This window comes from Nipponia nippon, unplaced genomic scaffold, assembly GCF_047370975.1.
Source record: "Nipponia nippon isolate SJK-2023a ecotype South Korea unplaced genomic scaffold, ASM4737097v1 scaffold_5, whole genome shotgun sequence".
Taxonomy (NCBI): Eukaryota; Metazoa; Chordata; class Aves; order Pelecaniformes; family Threskiornithidae; genus Nipponia; species Nipponia nippon.
The window spans coordinates 36,895,451-36,910,618 of record NW_028262369.1 but is presented as its reverse complement, the minus strand read 5'-3'; the positions used below and the strand labels follow the sequence as shown (position 1 = coordinate 36,910,618).

Genomic DNA, 15,168 nt, shown 5'->3' with positions numbered 1-15,168 from the left:
CCACATGCTCTTTTCCTGATGATTGAAGTTAATTGATTTCAGTTTGTCTCATACACAGCTCAGGAATCCAGAAGCTTAACCCTCCAGGCATCGCGTGGTTTTGAACTGCACCTCTCGCTGAGCAAGGTTATTAACAAATACTCTAAATCCAGAATGCACGATAGCTGTTTTTATCAGCAGTATTGTACAGAGCCAGCAAAGTCTGCAATATAAATCACCTTGAAGAAGAGGAGCTGGAAGGCATTTGGTTTAATGAACAAGGATGGGAGTCGGGGCTGGGAAGACGCCTGACTGTCTCAGAAGTGCCACAATCAGCTCGCTGGAAGCATCAGAGAATCTGAAACCTTCCCGTGTATTTTGGTGCCTAGTACAGATTAGGAAGGATCAACGTAGGCACTTGGACTTGAAAAAAATGGCCTGTCCCACAGCCCTCTGAGCAGGAAAACAGGAGATAAATACTCGTTTACTTCATATTTCAGATGTTTAATCCAGAGATACACAGACAGCTTTGAGGAATTCAAATGCAGTACAGCAAACAAAGGCTTCTTGGGGTGGGAGTACCACCACAGAAGGAGCTGGGTTGTGAGCAGAGGTGTGCTGCCAGATTACCAGCAATCAGGTCTGCAGGGCCGGATGGTGAGGGCGAGTCTGAAGGAGTTTTCACTGGCAGAAGTGTCCTTCACAGCAATGACAGGGAGCAGAGCAAAACCACCTGGGTGTTTTCTGGCAACCAGTTTGGGGACTGGCTGTGATTTTAACACCCAGCTCTACAGAAATCAGCCCTGTCACCAGGTAAGAATGGTGACTAGTCCTTTATTTTTTAAATGTTTTGGGCAGGACCTTTGCTATCCAATGTGTTTATTGAAAAGCTGGGAATGCTGTAGAATAGATATTATTGCAGTTAATGTTTGAAGTACGATTGCATTAACAAGGCATATCAAGCAAAAGGACTTTGCAAAGTATCCTGAAACTCGTAGTTTTTCCTTGCTGACCAAAACCCAGTATTGATTGCTTCCACTTCTATACGCTTTCATGCTTAACTGCTGGAAATGAAGTTTTCAAGACTGCAGCAATAGCCTCAGTTTTGCCTTTGAGAGCTGAAAAAATACTGATTAATTAAGTTTTGCCTTCTGTCCTTTCTTTTAAGAGTTTGCTCCTGCACGGGGCAGGGGGGCAGTGGCAGCAGCGGGGTCTCCCGACGGGGCTGTCCGGCCTTCGGAGGAGTAAAATGGGAGCTGCTGGCTGCTCCATTGCATACAGCTTCGCTTGTTTTCAGACCTGCGTCAGCCTTGGAGGATCGCCCTTTACAGCAGAGGGTTTTTGAAAACTGTCAGTCCCTAAAATCTACTATGAATCCCCATGTCTTCCTTATTTGCTTATTTATTAACTTAAAAACGCTGTAACAAGTGATGAACTTGGCCCAGATGAACTGCGGCCTTTGAACAGAGCGTTGCTGAATGCTAGCGGAGCGACAGGCCCGAGGCGCCCGCAGCCGCTCATCGTTTCCCAACACCGGTTTTAACGGAGGGGGTGTTAAAGTGGCCCCGGGAGGCAGCTGCGACCTGCGGGCACAGCCGACTGCCGCAGTCTGGTGCCAGGTCCGGAGAAGGGCCGGGTTTAACCGGCGAAGGGAGCCGCTCGCCGCTTCCGCAGGGCAGGCGGGAGCCCCGCCGCCAGGCCCGCCGGTTCATCGCTCGAAAGCCACGGGCCCGGCGCGCAGGAAGCCCAGGCGAGGCCAGGGCGGCTCCCCGCCGCGGCCCGCCCCGGCCCGGCCCAGCCACTCGCCTGCGGCGAAGGCGTGAGGCCGGCACGGCCCCGCTCCCCTCAGGCTCCCGCCGCAGCGCGGCCGCCGCGACACGACGCCACGCCTCCGCGCACGCGCCGCCGGGCGGGGCCGCCGTGGGGGCGGGGTGCCTTCCCTGAGGGCCCATTGGTGGGTGGGTGGGCGGGAGGGGGGCGGGGCAGGGCGCGCGGGGGCGGGGCCCGGGCCGGAAGCGCTGCCCTGAGCGGTTTTCCCCATCGGCGGCGGCGCCGGCGGAGGGGTTTCCGCTATGGAAGGCCCGGGCCCGGGCTCGGGCTCGGGGATTGCGGGGCGGCCGCTAACGGAGGACGAGATGGCCGAGGTGAAGAAGGATGTAAGTGGTGGGCTGGGCCGAGAGGCCGGAGTGCCCGGGGCCGGGGCGCGGAGCGGCGGGGCGGGGTGGGGCCCGGGCCCGGGCCCGGGCCCGGGCCCGGGCGGGGGAACCGGAAGCTCTGTCAGAGCGGGCGTCCGAGGGGGGAAGGCCGGCGCCGAGGAGGGAGGGCCGCCGGGCCGGGCCGGGCCCCCGCCGCGCCGCCCGGAATTCCCCGCCGCCTTGCCGGAGGGCGCCCGCGGGGGCGGGCGACTCACATGCGGCGAGGCGGGGGCGGCGGGCCCCGGCCTGGGCTCCGCGGCGGCGGGCGGGGGCCCCCGGGGCACCCTGCCCGCAGCTCGGGCCTCCAGGGCCCTCCCTGGCATAAGGCTGATAACGACTTGCAGAAACTTAACCCTGGGGCCAGGTATTCACCTGAAAGTTCCCTTTTCTTTTGTTTTCCTCTAAGCGGTTTAGTCCTTTGTCGCGTTTTAAGGCCGGGGTAGCGAGGGTTGGGTTTTCGTGGTGTCTCTGTGTACCACGATGAGGCATAGGAAGCAGGGTAGAAGTGATTTGTAATGAATATGGTATCCGAAGGTTAGCTGCAAATGTACGTGCTTCTCTTGGTTTTAATACGGTTCTCTCTTACAGACCATGAATATTTGGATTGAATATTGATAATTTTTTGAGGCTTTTTGTTCTGTATTTTTCTGACTTTTTTTCCCCATATTTATTCACTGATGTCTGGAATCTGAGGGAAGGCTGCATCCTGATTCAGTCTGGATTTACTTATCTCTTTGCTAGACTGGGAAGCAAGCAATGCGCTAACCAACCTCAACAAGTGATTGGTTAATTTAAAAAAAAAAAACTTAAAAAATCACAGTTTATCAATTATTTATTGACCATCTCTGCTCCTGTTTGTCATTTGCAGTGTCTTATGTTTGACTTATTTGGGGTTTTTATCTTCCTTTAAAGTACAATAAAGAATGTTTGGAGTTCAGTTTTGATTTCTTACTAGTTAAAGCTACATAATTTTCTTAATACGTACATAATTTTCTTTAAATGCTTTGTCATAGTTTTGTGAGGCATGTTTTTCAAGTTATTACTTGCTTCTGTGGAACCACAGAACTACTACCAGTGCAGTCGTTAGCATCCGGCAGTTACACCAAAAAAAGATAAGAACTACTGAAGTCAGGCTATATATATAACACGATATGTATGTTAACCTGTATCAGTGACTGAATTCACGGCTGCATCTCACAGAAGTGCATGTATGTCACTTCAACCTTTAATCTTACAGAGTCTCCCATAGTAATTGGAGGACTTGATGGAAACCTAATATGTAGAAAGAAATAACATTAGTTCTATCATCAAAATACAGTACAATAAATCTAACCTTAGAGCTGCTCCTCTCAGATTTTAAATGTTGCGGCTTCGTGATACAAAGTGCTGGTTCAGTGTAAATTCACTTAGCTGTTTCAAAGCTGTTAAAGTAACTTTGATAGGGTCACTTCAAACAGAAGTGCTGCATTACCAGAAGTTCTGTGTATATTATGTGACAGCGTACCTCAGAAAGCTAACTTGCAAGGATAACTTGGTCTGGGTAAACTTGTCTTGAGAAGAAATTCTAAAGGTTGGAGTCTTACATTCAAGAGCTGGGAAGGAAGCAGTGAACCATACAAAATAATCGATATAAAGCAAAGTATATTTAAAGCTTCTGTTCCAATGTGTTTGCTCTTTCTGTCCCTCACAAACTGTTAACCTATGAGGACAGTGTGGAGGGGAATTCTGAACTGATACGCTTCCTACAGTGAAAGACTCGTTACAGGAAGATGTTAGTCAAAACACCATAGTCTTTCTATTCAATAACAACTCATTCTATTCTTTTAATGTTGAAACTTTAACTGACTTACATTTCAGAGTTTGTTGACTGATCCTCCTGGTGGTAGGACGAGATTTCCGTGAGAACTGAAGAAATCTCTATCGCCTACTACATTCGTAACCGTTCAGGCATGGGCTTGTTGCAGTTGGGCACTTGAGATGTGTTCCAGAGCCACCTAAATTGATATAAGCTGTACTGTCACGCTTTTCTGCTCTTATCATAGTTGTTATGCCACCACTAGTGCCAGTGTGACTGCATGTTAAACTGGATCGGGTAATTAATCTGGCTGTGGGAGGGGGAAAAAAAGGCACCAATACAGTTTCTTGACTGAATCTTCTCGTCCACCAGTACAAGGGAAAGGGTAGGAACATGTGGCCGCCATGCAGGGCGGAGTGTTCTTGCACTTAAATTGGCCGCCATGGAGCTGCACCCTTAGTTTTCGGTTTTACCTTGTACTCAATCTAGTGGTGATAGTCTACTGCCAAAAGCCTTCCTTTGTCTTCCATGCATGCTCATCTGATATCTTCTTTAACAACTGTGTAACCACAGGCTGTTTATTGATAGCTTAGTATTTGTTGCATCCTAAAGAGTAATGAGAAGAACGCGTTTATCCTCTGCTATACTTAGTGGAGCAGTCCAGGGAGTTTGTTGTTTTTTTTTTTTTTTTAAGAGTTATTGGTGCCTTCCCTAGCACCAGTGTGCCAGACAGTATTTTGCTGTTTGAAATAATCTGTCTTAAAGTGCACCTTTATATCTAGCTTTTCCTCCACTTCTATTTACTGAGCTAGTAAATGGCTGTAAGGCAAACAGTCATTTTCAAATTTTAATTTTTAAATGCTGCTGCTGCTGCTATGGAATCTGATCTCAAAAAGCAGGGGGATATTTGAAAACTTTCTTCAGGAAAGAATTTTCGTTTCTTTCCATCTCTTCACATGTCTTGTATGTAAAGGTGCTTTTCCTTCTGGCTCTCAAATATTTTTTCTTTTTTTGAATCAAATGAAACTTGGGCGGAGGGGGTGTTAGTTTTTTCACATCAGTAATATTCATCTAGTGCGTATCTGACTTCTTGTGTAATTCTGCACAGTGAAAAATGTGGCAGGAGAAACTGCCGATTTTGTAGTATTATTTTCAAGCACAGAGATGTCATTTGTGACTCTTATCTTCATAGAGTAGTAGATACTGAAGCCAGAGAGTAGTGAACACATGCATTAATTCTGTTTCGATGTTGATATCAAGCAGGCTAGTTAATGTACAGATTGAAATAAGATGAATATCATTTACATTTTGGCGATGTTTGTGCTTGTATGTACCCTCTGAAGAAGGTGGAGGAAGATTGTTTTCTGTTTTGATAACTGTAAAAATTGGTCAGTATAGGAGCTCACTTGATCTTCCAAGGAGGAATTAAAGTGGTTACATGGCAGTCTTTAGTTCTGACATTGCTCCTATAAAATTACCTCAAAAATAAATTGGTAGCCAGGTTAGAATTGAATATGGTGACAAAAAATATCATGTTTCCTCAGAAAGAAGATCTCTGAGGGAATGTGATCTGATAACGAGGTGTTACAGTTCCTGCAGATGCAAAGTGGCACTGCTGCTAAAGTGCTCAAGACAGATGTCTGCTTCATCAAACCCAATGTTAATTGACTGCATGTTAGGGTCTTTAGACCATGGATGGAAGTCCCCTCCCACGGGCAGATTGTTCCACTTCTTTCTTTTTGCTGGTTGTGGAGAAGAGTTAAGCAACGAGTTTACACTTGTAAGCTGAAGTTATGCTGCAGAGGGTAGTCGTTTTGCTTTTGCCAGAGTCATTAGAGTTGCACTAACTCCCAGTGGTCTGTGCGGCATGTTAGAGGTGTGCAAGTTGCTTCAGGTGTTTAATACAAAATCTTAAACCAAAAGAAGGCAGCTTGATGAAGACAAAAATCAGCCAGTAAAGTTGTTGAGAGTAGGTACATCTGTGGATGAAAGTGCATGTATTTTGGATGCCAGTAATCTGTTGAACTTGTGAATAGTGGTGTTTATTTAACAAACCTTTTAAACAGTGAGTGTATTCATGCTATTGCTCTGAGACTGCTTTTACTCAATGTACAGAAAACATCAATAATCAAACTATTTTGGAGTTGTGCCTCGTGGGTACAAGTAGTATGGAAATGTGGCAATTGGGTAGTCAGTGAGAATGAGTGTGTCTGTAGACAAAGTGTGTAGGTGCTGTTGTGTTTTGTTGGTATAATTTCTTTTCCTTTTTACTTTGTGAATGTTCTGAAATGTGATAACCACAGACTTGATGTAACTAACATTTTCAGTAAGTATTCACCTTATTACTTAACATGCTTTAAACTCCTGAGTTCACTCAAAGGAAACCAATGAAAGGGGTAATTAAATTAGATAACATTTTTAAAAAAAACTTGTTGGTTTTTTTTTTTACACTGAGAAAAATCTCTGCTAAGTATCGTGGTCATGGCTTTAAAAATTGTTTCATTAACCTGTATCAAAATCATAAAGGTTTCAAATACAGGCTTCTAAATAAATTGAAAGATTGGCTAATACTAGTTTGTTTTGTTTTTCAGGCTTTAGAAAGGATGCGTCCTTACCTGTGTGACAAAATCATAGCTGAGAGACACTTTGATTACCTGCGTTCAAAGAAAATACTCACTAGAGAGGACACAGAAGAAATTTCTTCTAGATCTTCCAGCAGGAAAAAAACTGGGAAGTTATTGGACTACTTAGCAGAAAACCCAAAGGGACTGGATGCTTTGATTGAATCTATCAGACGAGAAAGAACACAAAACTTCCTGTTACAAAAGATAACTGACGTAGTGTTGAAAGTCAAAAATGAAAAACTTGAAGCTCTCAAAGGTGAGAAGTTTATAGTAATATTTTGTAAGATATAAGTTTTATTTTGAGGGTCTGCAAAATTAAAACTCCAACAATTCTTTAAATCATGTTTCCTAGTACAGGTTGGTTGTATGGGGGTTTTGTGGTGTGTTTTTTGGTTTGTTTTTTTTTTTTGCTTCCTCTAGTGTTTGGGACAATATTCTTGGAAATATTACCAGTTTAGGTTTTAAGATCCTAGTGCATGTATCCCGGCTTCGCCTTTTTGCTATCTGAACACATCATAAATAACAAATTGCAAAAAACCCTATTATGTGTTGTTACGATGGGTAAGTCCGTCTTCACATTTCAGTTTTGCTTTCTATGAGGTTCTAACTCAGAACTCAAAATAGGTGATTATCTTCCATCTTGCATTTCTCCTGAAGCTATTTACTGCAGTGGCAGGATGCCCTGGTTTTGTTCAACTTTGTACCTCAGCAGAAGATAAGCCAGCACATGCAACCTGAGGGCAATTCTCTCATATGCCTTCAATGCCAAAACTTAAAATTAAGACACTGTAAATGTATGAATGTGTTACATCATATAGATAGAGAGGTTTTGTTGACACACAAAGCTTGAAGTAACTATATGTACTCATGTTTTAAGGCAGATAAAGAAAGCATAAGCCTTCTAAACCAAAAATGTTACTTCCCCTTCCACACCCATCAAAAGAGAAGTACAGAAGGAAGAAGTACATTTTAACCCTAGAGATGAAAGGTCTGAAGTTTTCTCTGGCTTCAGGTAAAAACAGCCTTCAAATGCAGTCCACTTTGGAGTAGAATCATGTAGCTGAAGCTTTTAGAAGTTTGAAGAACACAGTGAGAAAAATCTATCAAAAGATAGTTCAAAGGGCTAAAGTGACTTCCTAAAATGAAGCTTAAGTTACGGTGCATCTTTGTCAAGTAGTAGCTGATACAGAGATATAGAGAAATCATTCACGTCAGCCTGGATAACCTGCATGTATTTTTTAATTTGCCATGAATGTTGGGGTGTCACAGGTGAGATGAAGACATTAGTCTGTTAAGAATACAGACAATTGATCTTTGACAATCTTACTGATATTAAATCAGAGCGCAGTTTTGAGAGTGCACTATGTCGTGATTAAATCCAGTCTGTTTCTTGTCTTAGGTCTAAGCTGCAGCACCTGTATGACCTCACTGTATGGAGGAACGAATAATCTTTCTAGATCATATTCTGATGAATCTAATTTTTTTGATAAAACAAAAGACAAAGAATCTGCCCAGATACATCATCCAGAAGAAGATTATAGCACCGCTGCATTTGTGTCTGCTGTCTCTCTTCATTCAATGAATTTACCAATTGCAGAGATGGGAAATGCTGCAGAGAGCGCTGTTTTCTCAGCCACCCTTCCAGGGCCCGGAGACCCCGGTGCACCCCCTCTCCCCCTAGAGCTCCAGTCAGAGCAGCAAGAACCGTGTACTAGTTCAAGTGACAATTGCTTTTTGCCTTTAAGATCACGTTCTCTTCAACCACAGTGAACGTAGTGACTTTTGTCTCTTCATCCAAATGGTACTGAAACTTTGTGTGATGTCTTATAAAGGTTAAAAAAATGTTTTCAAACTGCTAACTAGTAAAATCAGAGGAAACAATCTGTGCTATTTACTGTTTCTAAGGAGTAATTTTTTTGTAACTGGGTGACTCTGGAGCTGCTTGATTTTATGTTCTTTAGGGAGCTTTTTTCCAAAAGATCATGGTATTACACCAGCAAAGGTTTGGTTTTTAAATCAATGTATTTAAGATTTCACATTTAGTTGCAGGTATTTAAGCTGGAGCTATAGAGCAAATGTTTTTTTTTCTTCCTACAGAAACTAACAAATCTGGTTTTCTTAAAGTTTCTGTGATGGGTGAATTGGAGAAGATGGTTAGGAAAAGTACTGAGTATTGAAAAATAACTTTCTGAACTAAAAGCTTAAGCTCACTTACCAAAAACCTTCTACTAATTTACCAAATTAAATGTTTCTCTGTAGGATAAATTTTGCCCTCTACGTATGTGTGTGCAGCTCCATTTGCAAAAAAAAAAGCAAAACCAAAAAAAACCCCCAAACAAAACAACAACAAAAAAACCCCACCACAATCTGTAGCTATACTTATTTGCAAGAAGTCTTCTGAATTGTCTGAACTTTGTCCTACCAGTAAATCAAAAGGTACGAGGTATCACAGTGATTTGAGTTAGCAAATATACTTCCACCAGTCTTCGCATATTATTCTTGTATATTAGTTAGAGATTTCTGATTTGAGATGCACTTTAAATATAAATTCTCATTAGTACTGGAAAAGGAATGTAAACTGCTGTAACAGCGTCATGTGGGCTGTAAGAAAATGTTATTGTATAATGCTATTAAGGAGCAAAGCCTGTACGTTTTGTCCCAGTAGGTAAGTAGAGGAGGAGTCCTATAGGAAGAAGTATCCATAACTGACGGACTCTTGGAAATGTTGCACTTCAGATACCTACTCTTCAAAGCAGATAGACAGGTTTACATTTCAAATTGTTTGGAGTCAAATGCATTTTAAACTATTTCAACATGGGAAGGTTCTCATTTCTTGACACAATGGAACATGCTGTATTCCTCTCATACTCTACGCTTGAGTTGTATTTAGGAAGTTGGCTTATAATCGCTTTAAAATTACTAGGCAAAGACAAACTCTTACTTGGAAATGTGTACAGTTGTGTTCTGCAGTACTACACTTTAAAGCGATGGGATGTTTTCAGTGTATCAAAGGGTAGGTTTGTATTTAAGGCTTTAAATTATTTTGGCTCTCATACAGTGCTATAGCTGTGTAATTCCATTCAAATTCAAACAGAGGTAATATTCCTAAACCGTGTTCTCCTTTTGTGGAGACAGGCCGTCTGCAGGACCTCAGTATAGTCTCTAAAGGGTTTTTCATGTTTGCTCTGGTTTTGGAAGTAGGTTAAAATGAACTGCAATGTTCAACTACACTCTGTACTTAGTATACGAAGAGCTTACATTCGATAAAGATGTGGGCTTCTGTTTAGTGTTTATAAAAATCCTTGTTTTTCTTGTATACATCTAAGGTCATAGCCTGTCAGGACAGTGAAAATGCTTTTCAACAAAACTGCTCGGTTCAGAGGGTACTCTGGAAGTTAAGTGCCTACATATGCAAGCAAAACTTGCTCTCTAACATGAAATTAAGGGTAGGTTTAAATCCCTCTCTCCCATTTACTTGAACTGTAGTTGCACGTATTCGGGATGTCTAAAGATTGATTTGTCCGAATGCCCGGCGTGACCACTTAAAGAGCTGTGCTTAGGTTTGGGTCCCTTGCATTCTTGGAGGAGAGCGAGCAAGCTTGGCCTTAACTGGAAGAGAGCTTCAGCCCAGGGTGAAGGCAGCCTGGCAGATCTAAATCCCAACGCGCGAGGTGTGCTGCCTGCCGGGATCGCTCCTGCGGCGCAGCCTGTTAACCTGAGACTTTCAATGAATGTATTCTCTTACCAGATGTTTATAACGTGCCTTGGTTTTTGGATTTGAAATTTTTTTATCACAACTTTTGGAATAAATTCTTTTGTATAATTGCCTGTTTTCCTGTCTGCCTCTCTCGTTACTAAAACGTATAGGTTGTAAGAGCAGTTTGTGCCAGTATCGGGATGTGCGGTTTTGGTTCTGTGTGTGCGGGAGGCTTTCGTTCTCATTGTCTCGTTGGAGAGGTTTGTCTTTGGTGGAAAGACTGACTGGATGTGAAACACCTGTGCCTGTAGGACCGCTTTCAAGAGCCGTGTATAGGGAAAACATGCATGTGAAATTAAGACCTCAGCTGCTTAACTACCGTTTCTGTGGTTCATGATAGTATTGCTAACCTGATGCTTGCTTTTTTTTGCAAATGACTCGGTCGCTCAACTTCAAGATGTGAGAAGTGTTGCTTCCAGCCATGCATATATTGACTGCATTCTTAATTTAAGATTTTTTTTTTTTTTTTTAATTGCAGGGGAGAAACAAAACCTTTTGAGAGCTGAGGAGTGTGACTCAAAGAAGGATTTGCAAATGTTGCAGGGACCGTGGAGGCTCACTTCAGTGGTTGCTTTCATCGTACTTTGTGTGCAGGGCATCTTTCAAGATAATGATTATAGTGCTGATTATGAGAGATCAGCTGGACCCAGTTTAGTATCTTTGCAGTAAAGGAATTGATTGTATAATAACCAAAGCCCCTTCCTCAGACCTTATCCTCCTTCCTTGGTGGTGTAAGTAACCTGAACAGCGCTAGTAGGTATTTTAGCTGATGCAAAAACAGATCGATGGGCCTTCCTGACAGGAGAAGTCTTGTACAAGCTTTTTCCAATAGATGTGAAAAATCCGGTTTGGTAAAGACAGCCGGGCAGGGCATGTTCAAAGCTTTATCTGCCCTGGGTTAGCTAGCGCTCGAACATTAGGGAAAACGTGTTTTCTCTCTACTTAGGCCTGCAGGTGTAAAAAAGGAGAAATGGGGGTCGTCTGGGTTTCACGGCTGATTTTCTGTATCCGTCTGCGGCCACTTAGAGGGAAAAAATCCCCGAGGTACGGGGGTGAGCCCCGCAGGCCCGGGGCGACGCCGGAAGGTCAGCTTTTTCCACCTCCTCCTTCTGCTGGCTCCCCTTCGCCGCGCACAAACCGGGACCCCACCCCCAGCAAAACAGCCCTGGGTTTCGCCTCCCGGGGCCGGGACCGGAGGCGGGCGGCGGCGGGGCCCCCCGCGGGCGGCGGCAGGCCGGAACCCTCGGCGCGGGCCCGGTTTCCGTGCGGGCGGTGTCGCGGCGGCAGAGCCCCGCCATGGCGGCGGAGGGAGAGGACCCGCTGGGCTATTTCGCGGCCTACGGCAGCTCTAGCTCCGACTCGGAGGCCGACGAGCCCCAGCCCGACGAGCGCCAGGCGGGGGCCGGCGCGGCGGCGGGGGGCAGCCCGGGGCGGCGGCCGCGGCTACCGCCGCCCGACGAGCTCTTCCGTCGGGTATCGCAGCCGCCCGCCTTCCTCTACAACCCGCTCAACAAGCAGATCGACTGGGAGAGCCGCGTCCTGCGGGCGCCCGAGGAGGTGCGGGGGCCGGTGGGGCGCGGGGGGCAGCCCGAGGCGGCCGGTGGGGCCGGGCCGCGCCGCCTCGCAGCCGGCCCGGGCGCCGAGGCGCGGCGTGACGGGTGCCCTGCTCTCTCCTGCAGCCCCCCAAGGAGTTCAAGGTGTGGAAGAACAACGCCGTGCCCCCGCCGGAGACCTACAGCCCGCCCGAGAAGAAGCCCCCGCCGCCCCCTGCCCTCGACATGGCCATAAAGTGGTCCAACATCTACGAGGACAACGGGGACGACGCGCCCCGGCAGGCCAGCAAAGCCAAGTTTCTGCCGGATGAGGAGCAGGAACCCCCGGAATCGGGTGAGGTCCTGGCGTAAGGCAGCTGTGCTTTGCACGGGTGCCTGTGTTTCAAATTCGTGCACGTAGGGAGGCGAAGTGGGTGGGTGGGTGGATTCTGTGAGTGGTCTGTGGCTGGAGCCCTCCCTGCCCAGACCTCAGAGGAGGTTCTGCTGGCCTCTTCTGCATCCTCTGCGTGAGGTGCTGGAGCGTGTCCAAAGAAGGGCGACGAGGCTGATGAAGGGTCTGGAGCACAAGTCTCACGAGGAGCGGCTGAGGGAACCGGGGTTGTTTAGCCTGGAGAAGAGGAGGCTGAGGGGAGACCTTATTGCTCTCTACAACTACCTGAAAGGAGGCTGTAGCCAGGTGGGGGTCGGTCTCTTCTCCCTAGTAACAAGCAATAGGACAAGAGGAAACGGCCTCAAGCTGCGCCAGGGGAAGTTTAGGTTGCATATTAGGAAAAACATCTTCACTGAAAGGGCTGTCAGGCCCTGGAGCAGGCTGCCCAGGGAAGTGGTGGAGCCCCTGTCCCTGGAGGTATTTAAAAGACGGGTAGCTGTGGTGCTTGAGGACATGGTTTAGTGGTGGACTTGGCAGTGCTAGGTTAGCAGTTGGACTTGATGATCTTAAAGGTCTTCTCCAACCTAAATGATTCTGTGATCCAGTGCTACTCAAGAGTAGAGTAGCAGTTGGCTGTAGGGATGGTTAGGCTTCAGTGTGGGTGTTCTGGTTTTCCTGGAATCAGCATAGGCTCTCCAGCAATCTCTCTGCTCCCCTTCCATTGTCATTAGCGGAAACAAGGAATGATTAAAGAGCCTGTAGAACTGTAGTTATATGAAACTAACAGGTTCAGTCATGGTACTGCTAAAACAGAAAGTGGTATGAGAGCTTCTTCAAACACTGCTGTCTTGACCTTAGGTGTAGATGTAGGTCAGATTATTTTTATAATGTTTGCAGAACTTGGGGGCCAAGAGGGGAATTAAATAAAATGTCCATGTGACAGATTACTGAAGAAAATATTTACTGTCCTTTTCACTTCTAATCATGGTACAAGCTGTAATGGCAAGTTAGGAAGTAAAGAAATATTTGACATGAGGGAGGAATTTTTTTTTTTTTTAAACTTGCCGGAGAAAGAAAATAGCCAGTAAACAACCAAGAGAACAAAACCGGAAGAAGAAATTCTGGGGTTTCAGAACACACAATGTTTTGCTTTGCCAGGAAAGTTGTCAGCAAACCTTTTCCAAAGAAAGGGGTTTTTGCTGTCTTGCTCCTTTTTTTGTTCTGGGTGTTCCTTCCCCAGTGGCAGTTTTTCTGTGTCTTCCTCCATTTGTTCTGTATGCCTTTTTTTTTTTTCCCCCCCTTCACGTTTCTCTTAGTCAGCCTTCATCCAAAGACTAAGAAGATAAACTGTTAATTGACCTTGACATTACTTCCTGCTTCTAAAGTGTCGTTTTCTAGCTCTTTGTCTTATCTATTCAAATAATAAGTTTTTTGGAACAGGTACTGTACAGTAGCATAACAAGACCTCTTCTCAGTTATCCTCAATGGTCTGTGGTAGTAATAACAAGTAATCATTCCTATTCTGTCCACATATTCTCCATATTCCAAAAATGAGGATGTTGTCAGTTAATACTACAGTGTCTTTTTTCCAGGCACCTCAGATGTGGTTAAGTCAGTTGTTCTGAGATGAGGATGGTGTTTAAGACAAAAATACTGGCTTTGCTGACTTTGATTAACTCTGTCTTTTATTTAAAGATGGTGAAAAAGATGATGAACCCGCTTCTGCTAAGAAACGTAAACTAGACTCTGGGGAGCAGACGAAGAAGAAGAAGTTATAAGCAGGGTGTACTGGATTTAGCCATAATGAGAATTTCAATGAACTTGGATTCCTCTGCTGGAATGGGAAGCAAATACATGTTTACCGCATTTCTCTCTCCTGTTGGGTAGGGAATTTTATTTCTGAGTATGCTTGCCTTTTGGAAAGCACAAATTTAAATGGACAGTGTCGTGATATAAACTTGTCTACTGAACAAAATTTAAACCTGTTTATTTAAAAGGGGGATTTAGAAGAGGGATCCATTGTGATGGATGCTTGTGCTCATGCAGGTTACAGGGCTTCATGGTATTTTGTTTATCAAGAAACCTGGTAACGTGAGCTTTTCTGACTTCCATTGTGTCAAAACCTTTTATAAAGGCGTATATACTAGAGATTCTTTAATACTGTCCTGTGATACGTTTGCATAATGTTGTTTTGAAATGTATGTAAAGGCTGCAAATAGGTCACTGGAATAAAACTACATTTGAAAACATACGCGGTATAAATATTGCATTGCATGCTTGGTGAGTAGGAGGGATGAATGCTGTACTGTATGCATTTCAGTGATGTATTTCTTAGGACACAAGAGATTCCTCAGGGTTTTGTTTGTAATAAATATACAACTGCAAACTGAAAAAAACATGGACCTAATAATGGAGTTTAATATTTGATAATTAGTTTTAATGTTATGTGGCCTGCATCAGTGAAACATGAGACTAACTGATGCAGGAAGAATTGAAGCATTTCACATATTCTTCCTAAAATTGAAAATAGAATCTAGATATTTACATAGAAAAAATTATGACAAAGCTGTGATAAAGTCTTTACTGCCAAATTGTATTTATTTCAGTACAAACAGTTGGTAATCTTCTCGTAAGTGCTAGTCAGTATATGTTGCATTTGTGATATGCTGCTGCATGGGTTTTGGGGTCTGTATATGAAGAAGTACCAGCAAAACTGGGCTGGAGGGAGGGTTGCTTTAGGTTTATTTTCAAATAAAGCTGCTGTGCCTTAGGAAATCTGCAATGAGATTAGGCCTACTATTAGAAGTTTATGTAATTAAACTAGCAATGTAAATATTCATAATTTTTTTCCTTCTGTCTTGGACTAGCTTTAATTTGGCAGAACAGATTCTGTAT

At 44.5% G+C, this 15,168-nt stretch overlaps 2 protein-coding genes across 3 annotated transcripts; both read left to right on the top strand.

The window, feature by feature from the left end:
- Window positions 1-1,985: 1,985 nt before the first annotated feature.
- On the top strand, window positions 1,986-10,965 carry BCL10 (BCL10 immune signaling adaptor). 2 transcript variants are annotated; one of them, XM_087733394.1, is made up of 4 exons: window positions 1,986-2,135; window positions 6,561-6,849; window positions 7,993-8,394; window positions 10,829-10,965. In XM_087733394.1, the coding sequence occupies exons 1-3, from the start codon at window positions 2,052-2,054 to the stop codon at window positions 8,361-8,363; spliced, it is 744 nt and encodes a 247-aa protein (XP_087589520.1). In that variant the 5' UTR covers window positions 1,986-2,051; the 3' UTR covers window positions 8,364-8,394; window positions 10,829-10,965. The 2 variants fall into 2 exon arrangements, with proteins under 2 accessions (XP_087589520.1, XP_087589519.1); XM_087733393.1 differs by lacking the exon at window positions 10,829-10,965 and having other exon boundaries at window positions 7,993-10,421.
- A 126-nt stretch (window positions 10,966-11,091) lies between these two features.
- On the top strand, window positions 11,092-15,163 carry CUNH1orf52 (chromosome unknown C1orf52 homolog). Its single transcript, XM_087733395.1, has 3 exons — window positions 11,092-11,907; window positions 12,030-12,237; window positions 13,969-15,163. Exons 1-3 carry the CDS (start codon window positions 11,647-11,649, stop codon window positions 14,049-14,051), a joined length of 552 nt encoding a protein of 183 aa, XP_087589521.1. The 5' UTR covers window positions 11,092-11,646; the 3' UTR covers window positions 14,052-15,163.
- The last annotated feature ends 5 nt before the right edge of the window (window positions 15,164-15,168 follow it).